At 45.8% G+C, this 22289-nt stretch overlaps 1 protein-coding gene across 2 annotated transcripts in view; it reads left to right on the forward strand.

Moving 5' to 3' along the window:
- The window catches only part of fam151b (family with sequence similarity 151 member B), a 50109-nt gene extending 38302 nt beyond the window's left edge, over positions 1–11807 (forward strand). Inside the window, exon 5 of one of the 2 annotated variants that reach the window (XM_054737781.2) lies at positions 9357–11807. In XM_054737781.2, the coding sequence (XP_054593756.1) occupies positions 9357–9387 (31 nt within the window). In that variant the 3' untranslated portion in view covers positions 9388–11807. Of the gene's footprint in view, positions 1–8013; positions 8519–9356 lie in introns of those variants that run through there. The other variant, XM_054737778.1, reaches the window with a different exon arrangement.
- Positions 11808–22289: the final 10482 nt, after the last annotated feature.

Here is a 22289-nt window from a genome sequence, read left to right on the forward strand (position 1 = left end):
GGGGGGCCGTTGATGTTGTCCTATGGGATGGTGTGGGTGGGGGTGTGTGGGGTCTGAGTTTGGAGTATCCGGATGTTCCCTGGAGGTGGGTTCACTGGGGGTGTCTGGGACTGGGGGGCCGTTGCCCCCCTCTGGAGGTGCTTGGGTTGCCTCGGGGCGTGAACTACTGGCAGTTGTGAGTGGGGCCCCTTGTGGGGCTTGGCGGCGGCCATGGGTAACTGCCTGGTGGCTGCAATGCCCCTGGGCGGGTCTCGGTGGGGGCCTGGGGGCTCGGGGTTTGGGGGTGGCCGGCCCCGTGTGGGGATCTGGGCGGGGCCTTGGGGGTCGGGTCCTGACATGTATGCTGCCAGGAAGAAGGCAGGAACACGCAGCAGTGCCTGGCCCGGGTTCGGGGGCCTCAGGTAGACCTTGGCTCCTCTGCCGTTCCATCACAGGGGAGGGGGAGGTTCAGGAGGGGGAGGACCCAACCTTACCTGGATGTCCCATGTCTTATATATTCTGGAAGTTGTGCAAATGCAGGGATGGGCATAGATATTCTTCTGGGGTGGGGCTGGGTTGGCGCCCTTGGACTCTGTGAGGCTCTGTAATGCTGCTGCTTTGGGCCCTGGCAGGATGGGCTGGGGTCTCCATGCCCTGGGTGGCGATTTGGCAACAGAGGTGCCTATTGGGGCCAGTAGGGGATCTGGCTCCCTGGAGGGCTAAGCCCAGCCAGCCATTCCTCCCCATCCCCGCATATTTCTCTCCTCCTGCTCCCTCACATCATCACACAAACATACACATAGGACCTTGGGGGTTGGGCAAGTCAGGGAGTGCGGGTATGGACCCCATTTCCACATTCCTGTGGCAACCTGCCCCCAATTTTATTTGCACCTTATACACTTCCACTGACGACATTCCACACAAACACACACTTAGGGCCTTGGGAGTGAGCACATTCAACAGCATTTGGCAGGGGGATATTTCAGCCTCCTCCCGGGTGCCGGTGCCCACTTCCAATTTTAAACCGCACTTAGACACTGATGGCTGAGGGTGTAAGTGGGGTGGTGCGGTGGCACCAGCTGGCATAGGCCGGATGATGCCCGCACTGCCCACTCACCACAGCCATGGAATACACCTCATGATCACACAACACTATATTGGAGCAGGCGGAGGGAGACTAGGGGGTCTTAGCCACCTGTGTTGTTGCTAAGCCTCCTGGGGCTGGAGGCTAGGAGGGAGATCTGGCCGTCTGGTTGGGGTTTGGGGTGGTGGGTTGCTGTGCTCAGCGTTGGGCGGGGGAGCCTGCTCATCAGCACCCCAGCAGAAAGGGTCAAACTCTGGTTACCGGTGATGGTTGTACCCAGTGTGCAGCAGTACCGGGACCAGAGTGAATAGGGTGTGTATGGGGAGCGTGAGTGGGTGTCCAGCGTGCATTTTTGTAAGTCTTGGGTTGTGTGTGCATGTGTGAGCATGAGGGAGGGAGTGTGTGACTGTGTTTGTGTATGATTATATGTCAGGTGGGGCCTTTGACTCCTTCCCTCTCCTGGAACCTCTCTTGACGATATAGATCTTTGTCCCCCCTCCCCCTGCCACACCTGGTGTGAGGGGTTGTGCCATGGTCTGCCTGAGTGTTCGTGGCAACCGGGTCTGGGGGTTTAAGATTTTGGCATCTGCCTGATAGATCCCGGTGGCTGCCTGGTGGGGTCTGGGTCCCTGGGCTCTGCTGGGTCCCCGGCGGGGGTGGTCGCCCCTGGGTCCCGGGTCGCTGGGTCCTGGGCTCGGCCGGCTAGGGGGTGGGAGGCTGCGGGTGGGCCTGTGGGCTTGCCGCTGATGTCTCCCGGGACTCTGCCAGCTGCTGGTTGTGGCCCCCCGGGGCAATCCTCTGTGAATCTCGGGGGGGGGGGGGCTTCCTGGTTGCAGTCTCCTTGGGGTTTCTGTGTTCTGGGGCAGCGCCTGGATCTCTGGGACTTGGAGCTCCCCCCGTCTCCTGCGCATCTTTGGGGGGCAGATCTGTGGTCCCTCACACTCTCTGTTGGACGCTCCTATAGAGAAACCTTACATAAACAAGCGCATGTACACACACAGGTGCTCACATGGTGCTCTCAAAAGTATGGGTTTGGGAACGTTAAACACAGGTCTTAAGACTATGGTGGGCACTTAATGCACTGTGATTTATTATCGTGATTCTGCAGTTAAGCAATGTTGATTATATATTTCCTCATCAAGTTGACGAAGTGATAGCTAGATCTTGTTGTATTGTTGTTGTGTCCCTTTTTTTGTCTTTTTCTGCTGGTCTAGAAGCAGACTCTTGTTCATTTATTTTTGTGGAACACCCCCCCCCCCCCCCCTCCTCTCTCCCCACCTTTCCTTTTCCTTTCTCTTTCACCTCTGTCTCCGTGTCTGGTCGGAATTACAAAGCATTCAACAACAATAACAATAAAGTTTTAAGTATCAGGCGTGACATTAAAAGCAAAAGACGCTTTGATGCTCCACCTGAGAGTAAATCTGTAAGGCTTGTCACCAGCATTCAGACATCAATTCTGCTTGCTTCACAGCCAGACAGGACACGGTAAAAAAAAAAAAAAAAAGTTTTTAAATTACCAAGATCTTTCATCTTAAACATTTTTGTTAACATGTCTTTCACTTCTTCAAGTGACTTTGTATCCTTTGATGCAATAAGGAGATCATCTACCCAGATTAATAGATGAATTTGTCCATATTTTGTTTGTTTACTGTAGACACAATGATCTGCTTCATTCTGTATAAAACCGTTTTTACAAAGACAATCATGCAGCATTTTGTTCCAGTTCCGCCCAGACTGCTTTAGACCATATAAGGACTTTTTCAACCGACACACAAGCTTTTTATCCGTGTCAGACTTGATTTCAAAGCCTTCAGGTTGCTCAATGTACATTTCACAGTCAATGGGAGCGTTCAGATACGCTGTTTTTACATCCATCTGATGCAACTCTAAGTCATTCTGTGCTGCAAGCTGCATTAATGTGCGTACAGAAGTCATATCAGCAGTTGGAGAAAATGCTTCTTTGTAGTCTACTCCTGCTTTTATCTATATCCTTTCGCTACATATCTGGCCTTATACGTCTCTGTTGAATCAGCATTTTCTTTGATAGCATAAACCCATCTGCCCCCCACTATGGATTTACCTTCTGGTAGTGTAGTTAAAGTGAACGTGTTGTTTTCTTCTAAGGACTTCACTTCTTCTTGCATTGCACGTACCCACATTTCAGATTGATGAGGTTATAGCCTCCTTGTATGTGTGTGGGATATTGCTTAGCATCCTGTAACAATAATCAACATCAATTGATTCCTTGTCTTCCTCCACTCTACATTCATAATCATTCAGGTACTCTGGACGTTTCCTCTCCCTCTTAGGATAACGTCTACCGTGACTTTCTTCGATCTGAATGTTGTTTTCTGGTTCCGAGGCCTCAATCTCTGTCTCAGGTTTCATTTCAGGGTCTTGTTTAGTCATTGACTCTTTAGATACGGAAGGGATAAGCCTCTCCCCAAATACATCGTCAATGGTTAAAATCTCATCGGTCTGCGTTGAATGTTCAACCACAGTCTCGGTTACAAACTTCACTAACCTGTGCTTCAGTACCTTTCCTGTTTCTGGGTAGTAAACCAAATACGCTGGGCTGTTTCTATCATAGCCAACAAAGATTCCAGTTTCACTTCTGGAGTCCAACTTTTTCTTATCATGCTTGTATGCATGGCAAACTGATCCAAAAGTTCTCATTTTTGACAGGTCAGGTTGGCTTCCTGTTAGCACGTAGTATGGGGTTTGGCCTAGACGCTTGTTAAAGCATCTGTTCTGGATAACTGCAGCATACGTCCACAGCTGTTTGGGCAGGCTACTCTGTAGCAGCATGCATCTCCCCATATCAAATAAAGTTCTCCAACTCCTCTCAGCCGTCCCATTTTGATGGGGTGAATATGGTGCTGAGGTTTCATGTTTTATTGCATGTTTGCCAAGCAATGACTGAAACTCATTGGAAGTGAATTCTGTTCCATTGTCTGACCTCAACCGTTTTATTTTCCCATAAGGAGCAGTGTCAGCAATAAACTTTTCTGTTGCTTTAACAGTACCACTTTTTGCTTTGAGAAAATAAACAAACATTGCGCCTGAATAATCGTCTGTAAACGCTAACGCATATCTGAAACCATCTTTGGCCTCTGGGCTTATAGGGCCAGCTAGGTCTGTGTGCACCAACTCCAGTGCTTCTTTAGCTCTCGCATCAGGCTCTCTGCTTCTAGTCTGAACAAACTTTCCCTGTATGCAGGTTTCACAGTTTAGATTAGATTGATCAGTTTTACCTTTGATTTTCATTCCTTTGGTTACATTCTCTAACTTGCACACGTCATCATAATTGCAATGACCAAGTATCTCATGCCATGTTTGAATATCATAACATCCATAACATTCTTCATTATAGTCATTCTCGCTATTTATAGTGTTCAGATAGTACAGTCTCCCGTATTCTTTAATGTCAAACCTGGTACCGTCTTTGTGGATCAGCTGGTTGCTTCCCTCCTTGAAGTGGACCTCAGCTCCATTGGTGGTCGCAGCTTTGACCGAAAAGATGTCCTGCGGGAACGTGGGGATGTAGAGCGCCCTCTGCAGTGTCGCCGACACAGGACGTCCCTCGCTGTCCCTCAGGCAGACCACGGCCTTGCCTCGTTTGTGTGCGACGCCACTCGTTCGCTTCCCATCAGCCAGCTCCATGAAGTGCTTCTCCGGGAGGAAGGTGTCATCAAAGCTTCTAAACTTCTCGATGTCGGTGATGATGTGGGAAGTTGCTCCTGTGTCGACCATCAGACCTTTCTTTCACTCCGTTCGTGACGCTGTCGCTGATCTTGAAGGCAAATGTGTGACATTCTTCATCAGCTGCGTGTTTTGCGTCATCTCTCCATTTCCGTCTGCAGTTCGAGTCTCTGTGGGTGGGGCTCCGGCAAAATGTGCACCACTGTTTCTGCTGGCCGCATTCTCGTGCTTTATGCCCCGTCTGGCCACAGGTGTAGCATCTTAACAGAGTAAAGTCTCTTTTTCCCCTCATCCTCATACTCGAATCTCCAGCTTTCATAACAGCATCATCGTTGCAGGAGGAATTCAATTTTTCAGTGCTCTCATAACTTCTTAACTTCGTTTTAAATGCACTGAATGTTATCTTGTCATCACTTTGTGTTATATGAATGGCAAATGGCTTAAATGCTTCTGGTAACCCTTTCAGAACCATTGCGATCAGCAGCCCGTCGCTTAACGTCTCTCCTGCATTTCTCAGTGCCGTTATTGCAGTCTCTGTGCGGATGATGTAATCAGTGACAGTCTCATTATTTGCTTTCCTCAGTGACGTCAGCTCAGTATACAAACTGATCACTCGGGGTTTTCCTTTGTTCTCATAGTAATCACGCAGTATCTGCAGGGCTTTCCTTCCGTCATCTGGGGCATCTCTCATTATGAGGGAAAGACTCTTATCGTCCAAAAACTGGATTAATTCCGCGTATGCTTCCTCATTCTTTGAGGCGTCGTCGTCATCATCATCATCTCCACCCTCGCCTGGCTCATCTGAGCGTAGGATTGTTTCCTTAAGTCCCAGCAGCCGCAGGTGACCCAAAAACTTTGTCTCCCACAACTCATAATTTTTCTCATCTCCGTCGAAACACAGTCGTTGCCATCGGTTTCCACTTTCCTTTCTGGGCCCATAACCTGTTGACGCAGCCATTTGAAGACAGGGAAGACAGGAGAACCGACGGACAGCTAATCTTGACAGAGGGATGAACAAACACCATGCAGGCACCATTCAGTGGGACTGGTCACAACCGTAGCAGCACCACGCCCTTTTATTAACACATGCACGTTGATCACAGCTGTAAGAGCACAACCAATCAACATAATTTAACACAGATCTTCTCTGTCCTCTGATTGGTTAGTTTTGCCCGCACTTTACCCTTTACCTCACTGGCCGATCTTTGTCCTCTGATTGGTCATATTTTGTATCTTTCTCCGTGCCTTTTAGCTCAGCCAGGAGAAAACAAGATGTCGAAGGTTTTTCTTCTGTTGTAGGCAGCTGGTTAAGCAGCCTTGGAGGCACCTGGGCTCAGGGTGTGGTGCTGCCTACAAAGCCTACTGTTTTTCTGCTTTCACTGGGTCTCTCCTGTGTGGTGGAGAGTCCTCACTGGCCATTTTCTGTTCACTAACTTGCTTTAGTAAATCCTTACTTTGGTTAAATAAATCAGTTGTTGAACCCCTTTCTTATTACAGCCCACCACTTCCAGTCTGGGTTGAAACAATCTGCAGACAGATTTCTGAGCATCTCCTCCTTTACACAGATCCTCACTGAGCCAAGTACTGTGAACAAATAGTTTCTCCATGATATTATCCAGCAAGGTCTTGTTTTTGTCAAAACAAAGGTGAGGTAATGAAAAAATTGAAATATTTCATTAAATTAACATTTAAATTATTTATATGCATCATTAAAATAAAAAAAACATGTTTTGAAATATATAAAGTGCACCAAACTTGACTCAGTCCATTCAACAATTCTAAATGGACAATTATGTAACTCATCAATTAATTATTTGAAAGGATAATTTGTCAATTAAATGCTGAAAACAATAAACAATTCATTAATGAGGTAAGAACTTTTTAAACTTGAACATACCTACACCCACAAGTCTATTTTTACCTGGAGTCTCCTCTCAAGAGTGGCTGAAGTGATATTACAACTTTGACAGAATACAAATTCTCTCTCTCTCTCTCTCTCTCTCTCTCTCTCTCTCTCTCTCTCTCTCTCTCTCTCTCTCTCTCTCTCTCTCTCTCTCTCTCTCTCTCTCTCTCTCTCTCTCTCTCTCTCTCTCTCTCTCTCTCTCTCTCTCTCTCTCTCTCTCTCTCTCTCTCTCTCTCTCTCTCTCTCTCTCTCTCTCTCTCTCTCTCTCTCTCTCTGGAAGCCCCACTCTAAGGGCGTTTGCAGTGTATTAGTGACTCATATATTGTACAACCACAGTCATAAAGTTTTCAATCAGTAGTTTTATTTCAGTATGTATTTTTCCAGTATCACAAAAAACGTAATTTTATATGGTTAAAACCATCTAGCTTATGTGCACTTTTTAAAACACTGCCCAGCAAACATTCGGACGTTTAATGACAGTTGAACGGTCACAACTGTAAAATAATATCACAGGAATTAGGAAAAAACAACACAACATCTACGCTATTTTCCTTGCCCGGACTCGAACCTGGATCCTCCGGGGGGAGAGTCACCCGCTCTCCCAGCTGAGCTATGACAACAGCTATTGGATATCAGATTTTTTTATATAGATATAGCTCCCATCATTTTGGTCCGACAGGAAGCCAATGGGCCAATGAGGTAGAGGGTAAAGTGCGGGCAAAACTAACCAATCAGAGGACAGAGAAGATCTGCCACAGGCCACGCCTCCAGAGTGCCAAAACCCCTTAACAAACGAGCGAGCGGAGTCAGAAACCGAGCGTGCAGAGAGGCTGCCGAGCGCGCACGTTTTCCTCTGCCGTGTGGTTCAAATGAAGGCAATTGAACTTCTTTGGTTTCTTGAAGACATTTTGCTTCTCATCCGAGGAGCTTTGTCAAAAAACACCAATGTGAGCTCATGCTCAGTTCAGAAGTCTAAGCTCAACACATATCCCATCTCTTCACTCATGTCTGAGCTGTTTAACAGAGATATCAAAACTTCTCAAGATGAGGGCCAAAATCATGAAGTTAAAACACCTCATGGGCCACAAATTGTATTATTATTTTTAAAAGAATATATATTTTTCATTAGTTCTGCTCAAGAAAGGCCTAAAATAGATGTATTAGTAAAAATGTGTACATAAAATATTACAATATGTAAATTTATGTCAGCTTCCTCCTGGAGAGTCTTAATTCCACAATTCTAAAAATGCTAGTGAGGGCTACGCAAAATGACTCTGAGGGCCGCAAATGGCCCCCGGGCCGCATTTTGGACACACCTGGTTTATATGATGCTCCCTTCTCACAGGTACACTCTGACTGTGTGGACTGGCCGAAGTGATGCATTTACTCTACAGGACCTCCTGCACTACAAAGCAGAGTTTGACATCAGCAGGATCTACTACGACTTGCCAGACCCTTTGAGAGTGAAGCTCTGCACAACTTCACAGGATGATCCCTGAAATTGGCTCCTGTTCCTCAGAAATCACAGAAAACATCCAACAACAAGGAAGATGGGCTCATCTTAGTCACACTAATCTTTTCAATAACCAATTAAAATAGCCAAATCAACATCAGGATTCAAACAGGAAGTACAACTGGCCTCACTAAGACATCACCTGTTGTAATTTAGAAAAATTCTAGTCCCATTTCTCAGAGAAAGCTCTCGACTGTGGACCCTCCCATAAGTCCCTAATGGAGCACCGACCTGTCCACTAGAGGGGGTAGTTTATTTTTCCTCTGTGTCCAGACCCTTAAGGTGTATGTTCAGTTGGTTTTATTTTTCAGCCCTTAACAATAAAAAGGGAAGCATAGATAGCCATCTAATTTCAATGGGGCTTAGAGTCTGACCCTGGATCTGTGTTCGATTACAGCTACACTGATAAATTAATCCTACAGCTGCAATTTTGAATCAACAGAAGCCTATGCATGGTGAAAATGGCCAATGTGTTTATTTACATTTTAAGAATGACCCATTTCTATATTAACAATTTGTAAGTGGTTACTTATATATGTATATGTATATATATATGTATATGCATATATATATGTATATGTATATATATATATATATGTATATATGTGTATATATATGTATATGTATATATATATGTGTATATATATGTATATGTATATATATGTATATATATATATATGTGTATATATATATATATATATATATATATATATATATATATATATATATATATATATATATATATATGTACAACGATGTACAAGATCCTCACAAGTATTATCGCAGAGAGAACATACACCTTCCTCGACAACAACAACATGCTACCACCAGAACAAAAAGGCTGTAAGAGAGGTAGTTATGGAAGCAAAGACCAACTCCTGATCAACAAGATGATACTGGAAGACAGCAAGGGGAAGAAGAGAAACCTGAGTACAGCATGGATAGACTACAGGAAAGCCTTCAACAGCGTACCACACTCATGGATCATCAAGTAATGGAACTTCATAGAATCTCACCAACACTTATTACCTTCATGAAGACAAGTATGGAATCATGGAGGACCACTATGGTGCTCACTTATGACGAAAGATCCATCAAGACAAGACCAATAAAAGTGAGGTGTGGTATCTTTCAAGGAGACTCACTATTACCTCTCCTTTTCTGTCTATGTCTAGCCCCACTCAGCACCATGCTAAACAACAGTGAACATGGCTATGAGGTTCAAGGCAAGAAGATCAACCACCTTTTTTACATGGATGATCTGAAGACCTATGCCAAAAACGATAACCAACAAGAGGGACTACTGCAAATAGTCAAGCTCTTCAGTGATGACATCTGCATGCAGTTTGGACTTGACAAATGTGCAAAGGTCACATTCAAAAAAGGGAAAACTCACATCAACATCAAACATACAATTGGACCAAGAGACTGTCATAATGGAGCTCAATCAAGAGGATACATACAAATATCTTGGGGTTAATGAAGGAGATGGAATACAACATGCTACCATGAAAGAAAAAGTAAAAAAAGAGTACTACAGAAGAGTCAGGCTTGTTATCAAGAGTGAACTCAATGCTGCAAATAAGATCAAAGCCATCAACATTTTAGCTGTTCCAACAGTTACACTCAGTTTTAACATCATCAACTGGCAACTTAAAGAAGTAAAGAAACTAGACACCAAGACCAGAAAATTGCTGACTTCTGAAAGAATGCACCACCCAAAAGCGGATGTTGAAAGAATGTATGTACCAAGACAGATTGGAGGCAGAGGACTTACCCAACTTGAGATGGCTTACAAAACAACAACAATGGCATTGAAAACCTACCTTGAAACAACAGACAATGTCCTACTGATCCTCGTTTGTCAACATGAAACTCAAAAGAAGCTGTACTCTGTTACAAAAGAAGCTATACGATATGCACAGGAACTAAACATCCCAGATGTGGCAAGAAAAGAGAAAGAAACAGTGACAAGCTTTGCCAAGAGCACCAGAAGGGAGGCAAAGAAATGGGCACAAAAAAGGATGAGAGAAACATGGGAGGATAAACCAATGCATGGACAATACCCCTTGAGAGTAAAAAAAGCTGCATGGTGGTGCAGTGGTTAGCACGGTTGCCTCGCAGCACGAAGGTTGCAGGTTCGAAACTCTGCTCAGCTGCGGCCTTTCTGCGTGGAGTTGCGTGTTCTCCCCATGCATGCGTGGGTTTCCTCCGGGTACTCCGGTTTCCCCCACAGATCACAACATGCCCTATAGGTTATAAAATGTAAGTCACTTTGGATAAAAGCGTCTGATAAATGAATAAACATAAAAAAGCAGACGTAGAACAAGATCATACTCATCAGTGGCTTCGCAGTGCAGGACTGAAGGCAGAAACTGAAGGCTTGTTGATAGCAGCACAAGACCAGAGCCTGTCAACGAGATCATACCACCACAATATCATGAAAGATGGAACAGACCCCATGTGTAGAATGTGCAGCCAATATGAAGAAACCATTGACCACATTCTCTCAGGCTGCCCCACTCTAGCCAGAACTGAGTACATCCACAGACACGACAGGGCAGCAAGCTATATCCACTGGAAGATCTGCAAACATTTCCATCTACCAGCTGCAGATAAGTGGTATGAACACCAACCACCAACAGTGACTGAAAACAACAACATCACAGTGTTGTGGGACATGCCGATCAACACAGACAGAGAAATCATGGCCAACAGACCAGACATAGTCATCAAAAACAAAGAAGAGAAGACCTGCCTCATGATTGATATGACCATCCCATCTGAAAAAAATGTCACCACCAAGGAGCTTGAAAAGCTATCAAAGTACAAGGACCTGGAAATAGAAGTCACAAGACTGTGTGGGATGAAGACAACAACAATACCCGTCGTAGTGGGCGCACTTGGCCTCATCAAGAAGGGACTGGAAAAGAGAACAAAACAGATTCCTGGAAACCCAACTGTCCAAGAAATCCAGAAGATTGTACTTCTCGGAAGTGCCCACATCATCAGAAGGACGCTTTCCATGAACTAATCCTGAAACTGCCTTAGAAGCATGGATTGATTCTGGCACTTCAGTGAAAGCGTACAAATATACAAAAAAATATAATAATAATAATAATAATAATAATAATAATAATAATAATAATAATAATAATAAATCACACACAAATATGTGAACATTTTAATTTCCTTTCTGAACTATTTCTGTTGAGTTTTAATGTTTAAACCTGTTAGCTTGTTACTGACAGCAGCTACGTTTAAGTTCCACTTCCTGTTGTGACTGAAGCTGCTGCAGCATGGAGGTGTAGCTCTCAGTCATCCTGGACGTGATCATCCTGAGAGTTGTAGCTGAAGACAGCTGGACGTTTCTGGATGTGTTGGAGACATTTAGCCTCTCATCCCAGAGGCTGCTTCCACACTTTGGTTGTGGTCAGAAACAAACACACTGGTTGTGCTGCAAGTCGTCTTCTTTTTGTCTCCAAAACATGTTTTTGTCTAAATGAAGGTGATGTTGTTGTTCATAGAGTTAAAATTCATGTTGAAGTTAAGATTATTTCATCAAGTAGGACCTGTGGTTAGCTGGCTCATGTAAAACATGTCATGTCTTCAAAGAATCGGAATCGGGAATTGATAGGAACCGGAATCGAAACGAGGAATAGGAATCGGAATCGTTCAAAATCAAACGATGCCCAGCCCTAGTCAGATGTGATGTTATTGGTTAAGTCGGTGGTTCTGAGGAGAAGGCAGCCCCTCATGGCCGATCTCACCTCTCGAACTGCAGAAGAGGAGCTCCAGATAAAACTTCTACAAAGTAGTCCTCATTCAGGGGTTTTAACTCATGTGAAGGTTTCAATTACTATTTAAAACATTCTCCACACAAGTAACAGATAAATTAAGACAAAACAAACAAAAGTGGCTCCTTCAAGCAGTCTGTCCTTTTTTTTTTCTCTCCCGTGTCCTGTCCTGCTGTAAAGCAACCAGAACTGATGTTGTCACGCAACCTCCCTCTCAGCCGCCAACCTCCTCTAGGGAGGTACCGTAGAGCCGCTCAGACCATCCGAACTTCATTACCCAACATCCCCAGCGCCAGGCTTCTGGTTCACGTCACCCGCCAAACCTATTTAAGGAAGTGCCGCACAACGCCGACTCACTCAGTCATCGTTTCTAACCGAACCGAACCTAGAGTACCAAACCAGATCATCTCAGATCATTAAGCCTGATCAGACCAGCCAGATCTAAGAACCCTGCCTGTTCTTAGAGACCAGCCTCAGACCAGGAGTTGCCATGTTCAGCTGTGTCACCGTACAGCTGCGCACCCGGCTCCCAGATTAAACCCGGTGTCAGTCACTCTGCGCTTGGGTTAAAAGCCACGCCACATCCAAACTCTCGCCCAGCTCGAGTCACCCCGTTACAGGATGACTGAGTCCACTGTTAACCCAGCGGAGTTTGATAACCTGCGAGCTCAGGTTAATCAGATGGAAGTCACGGTGGAACGCTTAGCTGCCAAGGTGGATTCCATCACCACTGTTGTTTTCCAACTTACTGCTGCGCAGCAGCAGCAGACCTCCAGAGACCGAGACCAGCCTGTTTTTAGCCTCCCTGAGAAATGGGACAGTACGCATGGCTCACCTGAAGGACTGTTAGCCACGTTAGCCATGACATTTGAATGCCAGCCACACCGCTATGCCACACCCCACTCCCGGGTGGCGATGCTGGTCTCCCTCCTCACCGGTCGAGCCCAGGAGTGGGCAGCAGCCATGTAAAACAAGAAGTCGGAAGTCTGCAACGATTATGATTTGTTCGTGAACGAACTCAGGAGGGTCTTCGTTCCCCCAGTGGCGAGACGTCCACGGAGACTCAACTCCTCCAGCTCCGGCAAGGAAACCAGACTGTAGCTCAGTACACGTTATGGTTCCGGACCAAAGCGGCCAAGCTGAGATGGAGAGACAACGCGCTAAAAGCAATCTACCTGGAGGGACTCTCCTCCCGCATCAGAGACGGGATGATCGGACGGGAGACCCCCGGGACCCTGGATGAGGCGGTCGACCTCGCTCTCCAAATGGACTTGCGCCTCTTTACGCGTCGACCCGCTGAGCCTGCATCAGCGGCAACCCACGATCGGCCCAGCTCAGCCAGCCCACTCACTGACGAGCCCATGCAGCTGGTACACCTAAACCCAGAAGAGAGGGAGAGGCGTTATAAGGAGGGGCTATGCACCTATTGCGGCACCGGGTCATCGGCTGGCGACCTCCACTCAGGTGCATTTGATCATCAGTGGATCCGTTTATTAGCCGTTGTTTGCTGTAAAAGCTGCTGGTCATGGTGTCAGTTTGGATCTGATGAGAAAGAAACATCGAGAAGAAATAGGAGATGTCCAGACTCAATCACCCGAGCAGCTGAACAGTTAATGGAGAAACTGTTCACATTTTAGATTACACGAATGATTTGAAGAAAAGTTATGAACAAATGTCACCAGGATTCATTTTTACGTAGCTGATAGAAGGCTGGTGACTGTGCAGGGGAGGCTCTAACAGTTTTGCCTGGGGGCAGGTTTAAGGCAGAGGGGGGAGACAGAAATACTTTTATTTCTTATTTTCATTTTAAATGTGTAGAACTTAAATCAGGGATGTCAAATTCATTTTCATTTTTGGCCACATAAAGATCATGAATGCTCTTAAAGGGCCGGTTACGCAGAAAGTATTGAAAAAAACTATTAATAGACTAGTAAAATAGTAATAAATATGTCTCTGCATTTTAGCAGTACTACTTAAAATGAAATCATTGTGAAAATCTTCTCCCAATGATGTGATTTACGACTATTCAAATAAACACTTATTTGATTTGACTATAAATTGGACATAAATAGAACGTTGGTTACGTATTGTAACCCCAGATTCTATGAGTCTAGTTTTAGCCCTTAAGCAAGCTGCTATTGGAAGGGTGATCTCAGCATCAGCCAATCATGAAGAGCTTAAATGTACGCCCGCCACGTTGGCACCCCTTGTGGGTTATATTAGTGGAACGACTCCACTGCTCGCCTCCGATGGCTCTTAGTCCTAACAGAACCAGTGGGGCCAGTGGCTTAAGGGCTGCGACTAGACTCATAGAATCTGGGGTTACAATACGTAACCAACGTTCTATTTCGTCTAGTCTTAGCCCTTAAGCTAGCTGCTATTGGAATAACACGCAGCTGGATGGGTTTACGCCACACTGGTTAGCTCAACCAATGGACACACCCAACAAGTCTCCTTTTAGTGAGGGACGCTCAGCCTCAGCCCAGGGCTTAAAAGGCTGAGGCAGCCAGAGATAAGAGTGAGGCCCCCACTAAAAAATATCATCCACAAGAGGATGAAATTCATTCAAGCAGGGCTGATGAGGTGCCATAATGCTTTCACTCAGCCTGCTGAGGTCCAAGCACTGAACGAGTGATGGAACCTGAAGACACATCTCGTAAATAATAACGAGTAAATGAACAGGGTGAAGCCCATGAAGCAGCCTGACAAATGACTTCCATTGACACACCACTGAGGAGCGCCATAGAAGAGGAAATCCCTCTGGCTGAGAGAGCTTCGAGTGTCTCAGGGGGATCCCGCCCTGATGATGTGTAAGCGAGTGAAATGGCGTCACGTAGCCAGAGTCAAAGGCGCTGGGCCAACAGCGCTTGCCCAAGGGAAGACTCCCTGTAGTGCACAAACAGGCTTTGTGAGCGGCGAATCCCTGAAGTGCGTGACACATATCATGCGAGCACGCGCACCGGGCAGAGAAGATGGGAAGTCGCCTCCTCATCAGAATTATGGGGAGGAGGAAAAAGTCCAGCCAATGAAATTGACCTGGATTTGAAGGAAGTATTAATGTTTTTGGGCACAAAGGCTGGGTTGGGGCATAAAACAGCAGACCCGCCATCTTCCCGGATCCTGAGGCATGCGGGAGCCACTGAGAGGGCGGTTAGGTCGCTCACTCTCTTGACTGATGCCAGTGCCAGCAGCAAGGCAGTTGTAAGTGACAGGAACTTGAGTGAGACCTGGTCCAAGGGTTCAAATGGGGCTTCAAATAAGCCGCGCAGAACCACCGTTAGATCCCACTGGTCTGTTTCTTCTGACACCTTTTAGAAAACGTTTTGTGAGGGGATGATTGAAAACAGACCTATCACCAAAAACCTGGTGACAGGATGAGATAGCTGCAGCATATGTTTTAATAGTGCTGAATGCGAGGCCCCTGTCCGTCCGTATCTGCAGAAATGATAGGACATCCGCCAGCTGGCAGGAGAGCGCTTGAACATTCCGCTCTGTGCACCATTTCTGGAAAGCAGCCCATTTAGCAGCATAAGAGTGATGGTAGAAGGCGCCCGCACACTCTGAAATGTGGTGACCACATCATGCGGCAGCCCAGAAACCCCTAAGTGTGACCGCTCAGCGGCCAGACCCACAGCCGATGGCCTATTTCTGGAGGATGTTTGATTATCCCATCCACCTGGGGAGGGGTGTCCTCCCTTCGTGGGAGCCTCCACGGGGAGCCGGACAGTAGCGCTTGCAACCATGAGGCGGACAGGCGTCTGGGAGCCACCAGAATTACCGAGAGCTGTTCTGACCGAATTTGGTCCAGGAGACGGGGAATCAGAGGGACTGGTGGAAACGCATAAAGGAGCGTTCGAGGCCAGGGCTGGTGTGAGAAGGCGTCCGCCCCGAGCGGGGGTTGGTCCCGGGGACTCAGGGAAAACCACAGGCGACACTGAGAATTTTCGCAAGCCATGAACAGATCCACAGACGGTTCCCCGAACCATATCCAGATCTGTGATATCAGTGCGGAATGCAGACACCAGTCGGAGTCGCGGGGACCCCTCTCGACAGGATGTCTGCCGCCACATTCAGGATCCCCGGAATGTAGGTGGCACAGCAGGTGGACATGTGCCCAACACAGTAAACCTGTGGCTACGCGCAATAGTGGGAGGGATCGAATTCCCCCTTGGCGATTTATGTAGGCTGCCGCCACCTGGCTGTCTGTGTGAAGTTCAACATGACGGCCATCGAGAAGGGCAGCGAAGTATCTGAACGCATTCCTCACTGTCATAAGCTCCAACACATTTATGTGCTCGTGCGTGTGGGAGGGCCAGCGATCTGCCGCCGTATGGGACAAGCACGTGCCCCCCCATCCCAACAGTGACACATCCGTAAACACAGATACATTTGACGTAGGACTTCCGATGGGGACCCCGTGTGAGAGGATGCAGGGATTCCCCCAGTGAGCGAGGTCGCCGCCCATTGAGGGGGGAACCCTCAACATACGTCTCTTCTGACGTATCGGGTGTACCCGGAGGCGGATGAACCAGCGTTGCAGGCGCCTCGAGTGCAACAACCCTAGCAGCACCGCCGAGTGGGCTGCAGCCATCATGCCCAGAAGTCTCATGACTAACAGGGCTCTCACGATCTTGCGGGGTTGCACGCGGGAGATCACTGTGGTGAGATCTGCCGCTCTCACCGGCGACAACCGTGCTCTCATTAGGGAGGCGTTCAGCTCCACCCCGAGAAACACAATCGACTGGGATGGAAGGATGGAGTTCTTCCCCCAGTTTATAGAAAACCTCAGGGTTGACAGATGCTCTGTTAATTTCCTGGTTTGCTCTGACGCCTCGTCCTCGGACCGGGCGCATCGGAGCAGATCGTCCCGGTAAAATAAAACCCTCGTTCCCGCCGTGCGCAGTGGCTAGAGCATGGTCTCCAGACATTTGGAGAAAGTGCACTGGGCTAGCGAGTAGCCGAAAGGGAGGCATTCGTGCGCGCATTCCGACAGCGGACGTGTGCTCGAGGTCACATGAAGATTGGGTTCGCGCCCTTACCGCCGTCGCTCATACCAGAGAACTGGGAGCGACCCATGGAAGCCCCGAAAATTCCCGCCAAGTCATCTGCCTCAGGCGGAGCCGGTTCAGTAACGGCTAGCCCCTTGCGGGCCGCAGCCGCGGAGATGATGGCGGGCAGCTCCTGGAGCAGTGCTCTAACTGCTGGCAGGAAGGAGCGAGAAGCCACTGGGGCAGAAGGACCCGCTGAGCGAGGCTCGTCGACCTCCGTGTTGTACAGGAAGGAAGAAGGGCTATGGCAGCCAGCCTCGTCGTGCTCCTCACGAGGCTCGTCGACCTCCGTGTTGTACAGGAGGGAAAAAGGGCTATGGCAGCCAGCCTTGTCGTGCTCCTCGCGAGGCTCGTCGACCTCCGTGTTGTACAGGAAGGAAGAAGGGCTATGGCAGCCAGCCTCGCGGTCGACCTCCGTGTTGTACAGGAGGGAAGAAGGGCTATGGCAGCCAGCCTTGTCGTGCTCCTCGCGAAGCTCGTCGACCTCCGTGTTGTACAGGAGGGAAGAAGGGCTATGGCAGCCAGCCTCGCGGTCGACCTCCGTGTTGTACAGGAGGGAAAAGGGCTATGGCAGCCAGCCTCGTCGTGCTCTTCGCGAGGCTCATCAACCTCCGTGTTGTACAGGAGGGAAGAAGGGCTATGGCAGCCAGCCTCGTCGTGCTCTTCGCGAGGCTCATCAACCTCCGTGCTGTACTGGAGGGAAAAAGGGCTATGGCAGCCAGCCTTGTGGTCGATCTCCGTGTTCTACAGGAGGGAAAAGGGCTATGGCAGCCAGCTTCGTCGTACTCCTCGCTGTTGATGACATCATCCAGTCGGTAGGAGTCAGCCGGCTCCTGGCCGACGTTGAAGAACTGTAACGCCTTGTCCAGCGAGTATGTGCCAGCCACCGGAATTTCCTCGTCGGTGGTGGGGGTGAAGTACTCGACCCGGCGGACCTTTTCAGCCACGGGCAGAGCGGTACAAAACGGGCACGAGGCCTGGGGGTCAAGGCCAGGTCAGCGTGGTGAGCCCCGAGACAGACCTTACACTTGGCGTGCAAGTCGCCGCTGGAGATGGAGCCCGTCTGGCAGGCCGGGCAGGTCCTGGCGTCGCTGGACATGGTCGGTGAGTAGATTTTTCTTGTATAATTGCTCTTAAAGGAAGCTCGTAAGCTTGGCGTGAAGAGAAAACGGAGGCGAACAGTGGGGTCGTTCCACTTATATAACCCACAAGGGGTGCCCACGTGGTGGGCGTACATTTAAGCTCTTCATGATTGGCTGATGCTGAGATCACCCTTCCAATAGCAGCTCGCTTAAAGGCTAGACTAGACGAAATAGAACTTCAAAGTTCTATTTATATTGTCCTCCATGAGATGCTGTTTGTAAAGTTACACAGTTAAAATGAACAATAATGTTTGTTATTTAGCCTGTCATATGAGAAATTAAAAGGGAATTAATATTTCAAAGTCATTGTTTATTCATTAAGAAATGTTTCAACTTCAAACTATTGGGAAAACATTTAACATTTATAAAAACATGTATACTTAGTTTGCAAGTGAAATATTTAGTTAAAAAGTGAAATATTTTGGTAAGAAGATACATATTTGGTTTGTAAACTAAATATTTAGTTAAATATTTCATTTGGATGCTAAATATATATTTAAGAAGGTAAATTTTTAGTTTGTAATCAAAGTATTTAGTTAAAAAGTTAAATATTTAGTTTGGATGTTAAATATTTAGTTAAGAAGGTAAGAATTTCATTTGTAAACAAAATATTTCATAATTAATTATTAATAATGAATTATTTTTCAGAACAAAATTTCAGAAATGTACAGTAGAATTAAATACAAATAATCATAAGTTAGTGTTTGTGGAGACTTTAATATAGATATTCTAAATGCACACAATCATACACAAAAAATTTATTAATTATGTGTTTTGTTAAAGATTCCATCCAACAATTACACACCCTAAAAGGATAGCTATAAATACTGCAACTCGTATTAACATATTAACAAATAGTTACAGAAGTAAATACTGTATATGATGTCAGCCTTTTCCCCACATTTTCTAGATACTGCATCAGTACGATCTCTAAAAAGACCTCAAAAGGTCAATTAAGTTATTTTATCTCACCTTTCTCTATCTCCTTTCTTTTTTAAACGTATTGTAAAAATATTTCCTAGTTGGTGTGGTAATAAAACAAATAATAAAAATTTCCATAAATGTCTTTTTTTAATATTAATATTCATTTTAGATTAATAGTTCTCTTTGTTTTAATGACAGGTCTCTACGAAGTGTTAGAGATTGTTGGGGTGTTACCTTCATCAAGTGGTCTTTTTTACTTTTTACCAAGTACTTTTTAGTAGAGCTGTGGCGACGCATTGATGACGTCCACGCCGGCTCGATTCTAAAAATTTGTTGACGTCAGATCCGGAAGTCGACGCACCGCGCCCACTTGTTGCATCCCCAGGAGTTTGTGAATAGAGGAGGAATCTGCCTGTTTTTCCTCTAGTTCACCCTCTTCTCCGCCTTCACTAACATCTCCACCAAATACCGAAGACCCGGAACAATGTCCGTCCGCTACGAGATTCCTTTCCTGTTTTGCCTGCCTTCGTCTCCCGGCAACGGACAACAACTTCCGTGGTCAGATGCGCTGCTTCGTCTCTACCGCAGATGTAGGACATCACCGGGAGCGTTTCTCCCTTCATAAAGGAGCTTCTTTCAGACATTAGGAGAGCTGTTTTGGTGGTAACAGTCTCTCCTCCGTGCTGGTCTGTTTGCTGCTGGGTGTTTTTGGTTTATTTAAACTTGGTAACCTGAACTTAACGTTGGTAAAGCTACTGTTAGCATTTTCGCTAACAGCTTCTTGCGTTGGGATAAGCTGTTACGTTTTGGTTTAGAGTTCATCTTTTTTGTGGTGCAGATCTCCCTTTTATTACATTTAGAGTGTTGTGGGTTTTTGGTTTAGTATAAAATATCACCTTGAGTTTGGTTTAACCACCCAGTTTAGAGTTTGGACCTTTGGAGATCCTTATTTTGGTCCAGAACCCAGTAATCTTTGCCCAGTGGGACATCCCTACTTATTTGTACTTTTGTTTTAATTCCCCACGGGCAGAATTAGTTTTATTATTCCCAACCTGTGGATGGAAAGATTTATGTTTTTTTGTAGTTGTAAATAAACCTGATCATCATTTTAACTTTTAAATCCCGTTATTGTCCCATCCTTTTTGCACACGAGCCAAACTCCCCAGGAAGAGTCGTAACACCACTCGCCTCACGCACATAAGTGACCAAAACAAAGCAGCATGGAGACACTCCGTCTCCAACCACCTCTCAGGCAGCAGCCTGCACTCCCAAGTTCTACACGTCACCAGAACATAACCAACCAACACAATAAAAGCAGTGTTATACAAAATGGAAGGCCTGTAGTGTTTATTCTCTTACAGTAACAACTTATCAATTTTTGGAGGAATTTATTTGAGATTTTTTGGTTTTTGTTAATTGTGCAATAGAAAAATAATCGCTAGATTAATCATCTAAATAGTCATTAGAATAGTCGACAATTCGATAAAATAATCGTCAGAATAATCGTTTAAAAAATAATCATTTACCCCCAGGCCTACGTTTTAGAATACCAGGATAGGAAGGATGGTGTAGGTTTACGTTTATTATATTGATACATAAATACTACCAATAAGAAAGTGTACGTTGGAGTGTGTCAGAAACAGCGTAAGGCTTAATGTCTTTTCAAAAAAAAAAAAACAGGTGATGGGCCGGTCTCCAGTCAAAATGCCCGGGCTGAATTTTTGTCCCAGTCCAGCCCTGATTATATGTATATTATATGATCCTTTTTTTCTATAAGTTTTGACACTAAGCTCTGGACAAGAGTCACAAATGTACCCACAGCAAACCCACTGTTTTTAAAAACACTAAAACGTGTCCTGTATCAGAGCTACATGTGTGACGTTTGCAGGGAAAAACTACACATCAAAACCGGGTCAGAATTCAAGGAGTTATGGTTGATTAACATGCTGACACTTCAATGCCTCTGACGCTCGATCGATCCGAAACGGCAGCGCGGGCTCTGTCTGCCACACAGTGTGGCAGCAGCGTTGACGTGCACTCTGGTGTGGTTATCTGAGTAGAGGTAAATATGTCTTTGTGAGAAAGCTAACATTAGCTTTTCAAAAGCCACGTTAGCTAAATGGAGAGTTATCCACCAACAATAGATTTACAATGAATAGGAAGGACATTCAAAGGGTGAAAAAACAATCTTAGGAGTCATATTCAAAGTCTCATAAATTATATTAAAGGTAAATAAGGAATGTAATGTTGGTGATTTTGATATTTTTATAAAAACGAGGCAGACAATGTTTTTTTTATTCAAATGTTTCTACTGATTCGCCTTTTTTGTTTATCTTATTTCCTTTTTGAATTAATTAAATTTTTAAAAATGTAATAGTGATGGTGGTGGGTGGCGCAGAAGTGGATATGTGCGTGTGCGTGTGCTTCTGAGAGACAGACAGAATGACAGAGATCATTTCCTTCATTTTATGGTAATTAATTAACAAGATTGGTGCATTAACATCAAGTGTATGTTAATTACAACTAGCAATAATTACTGTGCGTGTGTGTATGTGTGATTATGTGTTTATACAGCCATGAATGTTAGGTGTCGCTGGTGTCATGTTTGTGCTACGGAGAACTTGGAGAACATCATCCCAGATCATCTTGAGGTTAGGATTATGTCAGAGAGCACGGCTCCAGTATTAAATGGTTTTGGCTGAGGCATCGACGCAGGTACTCAACGGTCTTTGTTGTGCTGATAGGTTAAGCCTCTGCCAGTTACTTTGTTGTATTAAAGTTCAAATAAAGTGTACTGTAAGTTAGCCTTTAGAAAAACTGAGTGATATACTAACATTATGTTTAATTCATTAGAAAAGCGACTTCTGCCTGAGGGATACTGCCATTTCCTTTGCTCATACACACCACTGGAGAGGGGTTTGAGACTGTTTTAAAGCTGCAACTTGCCACCAGAGGAGGCAGAGACATGGTTGGTGGACTTCTAACAGTCCTCAAGAGTGACCTTAAGACTGGCAAAACATGAGAGAAGACTTTAAATCTGTCCTTCAGAAGTGAAATTGGACCTGTCAAACTTCTCATCACCATTCGAAAAGTACTGCACCGAATTGTAAAATTCAAAAAGGGTGGGCGGCAGAAGGCTTTGATGGTCATGTGTGGAGTATTGTGTGCCTAAAACAAATGTTCTAGAAGAAATGATG

This window comes from Nothobranchius furzeri, chromosome 17 (genome assembly GCF_043380555.1).
Source record: "Nothobranchius furzeri strain GRZ-AD chromosome 17, NfurGRZ-RIMD1, whole genome shotgun sequence".
NCBI classification, from domain to species: Eukaryota; Metazoa; Chordata; class Actinopteri; order Cyprinodontiformes; family Nothobranchiidae; genus Nothobranchius; species Nothobranchius furzeri.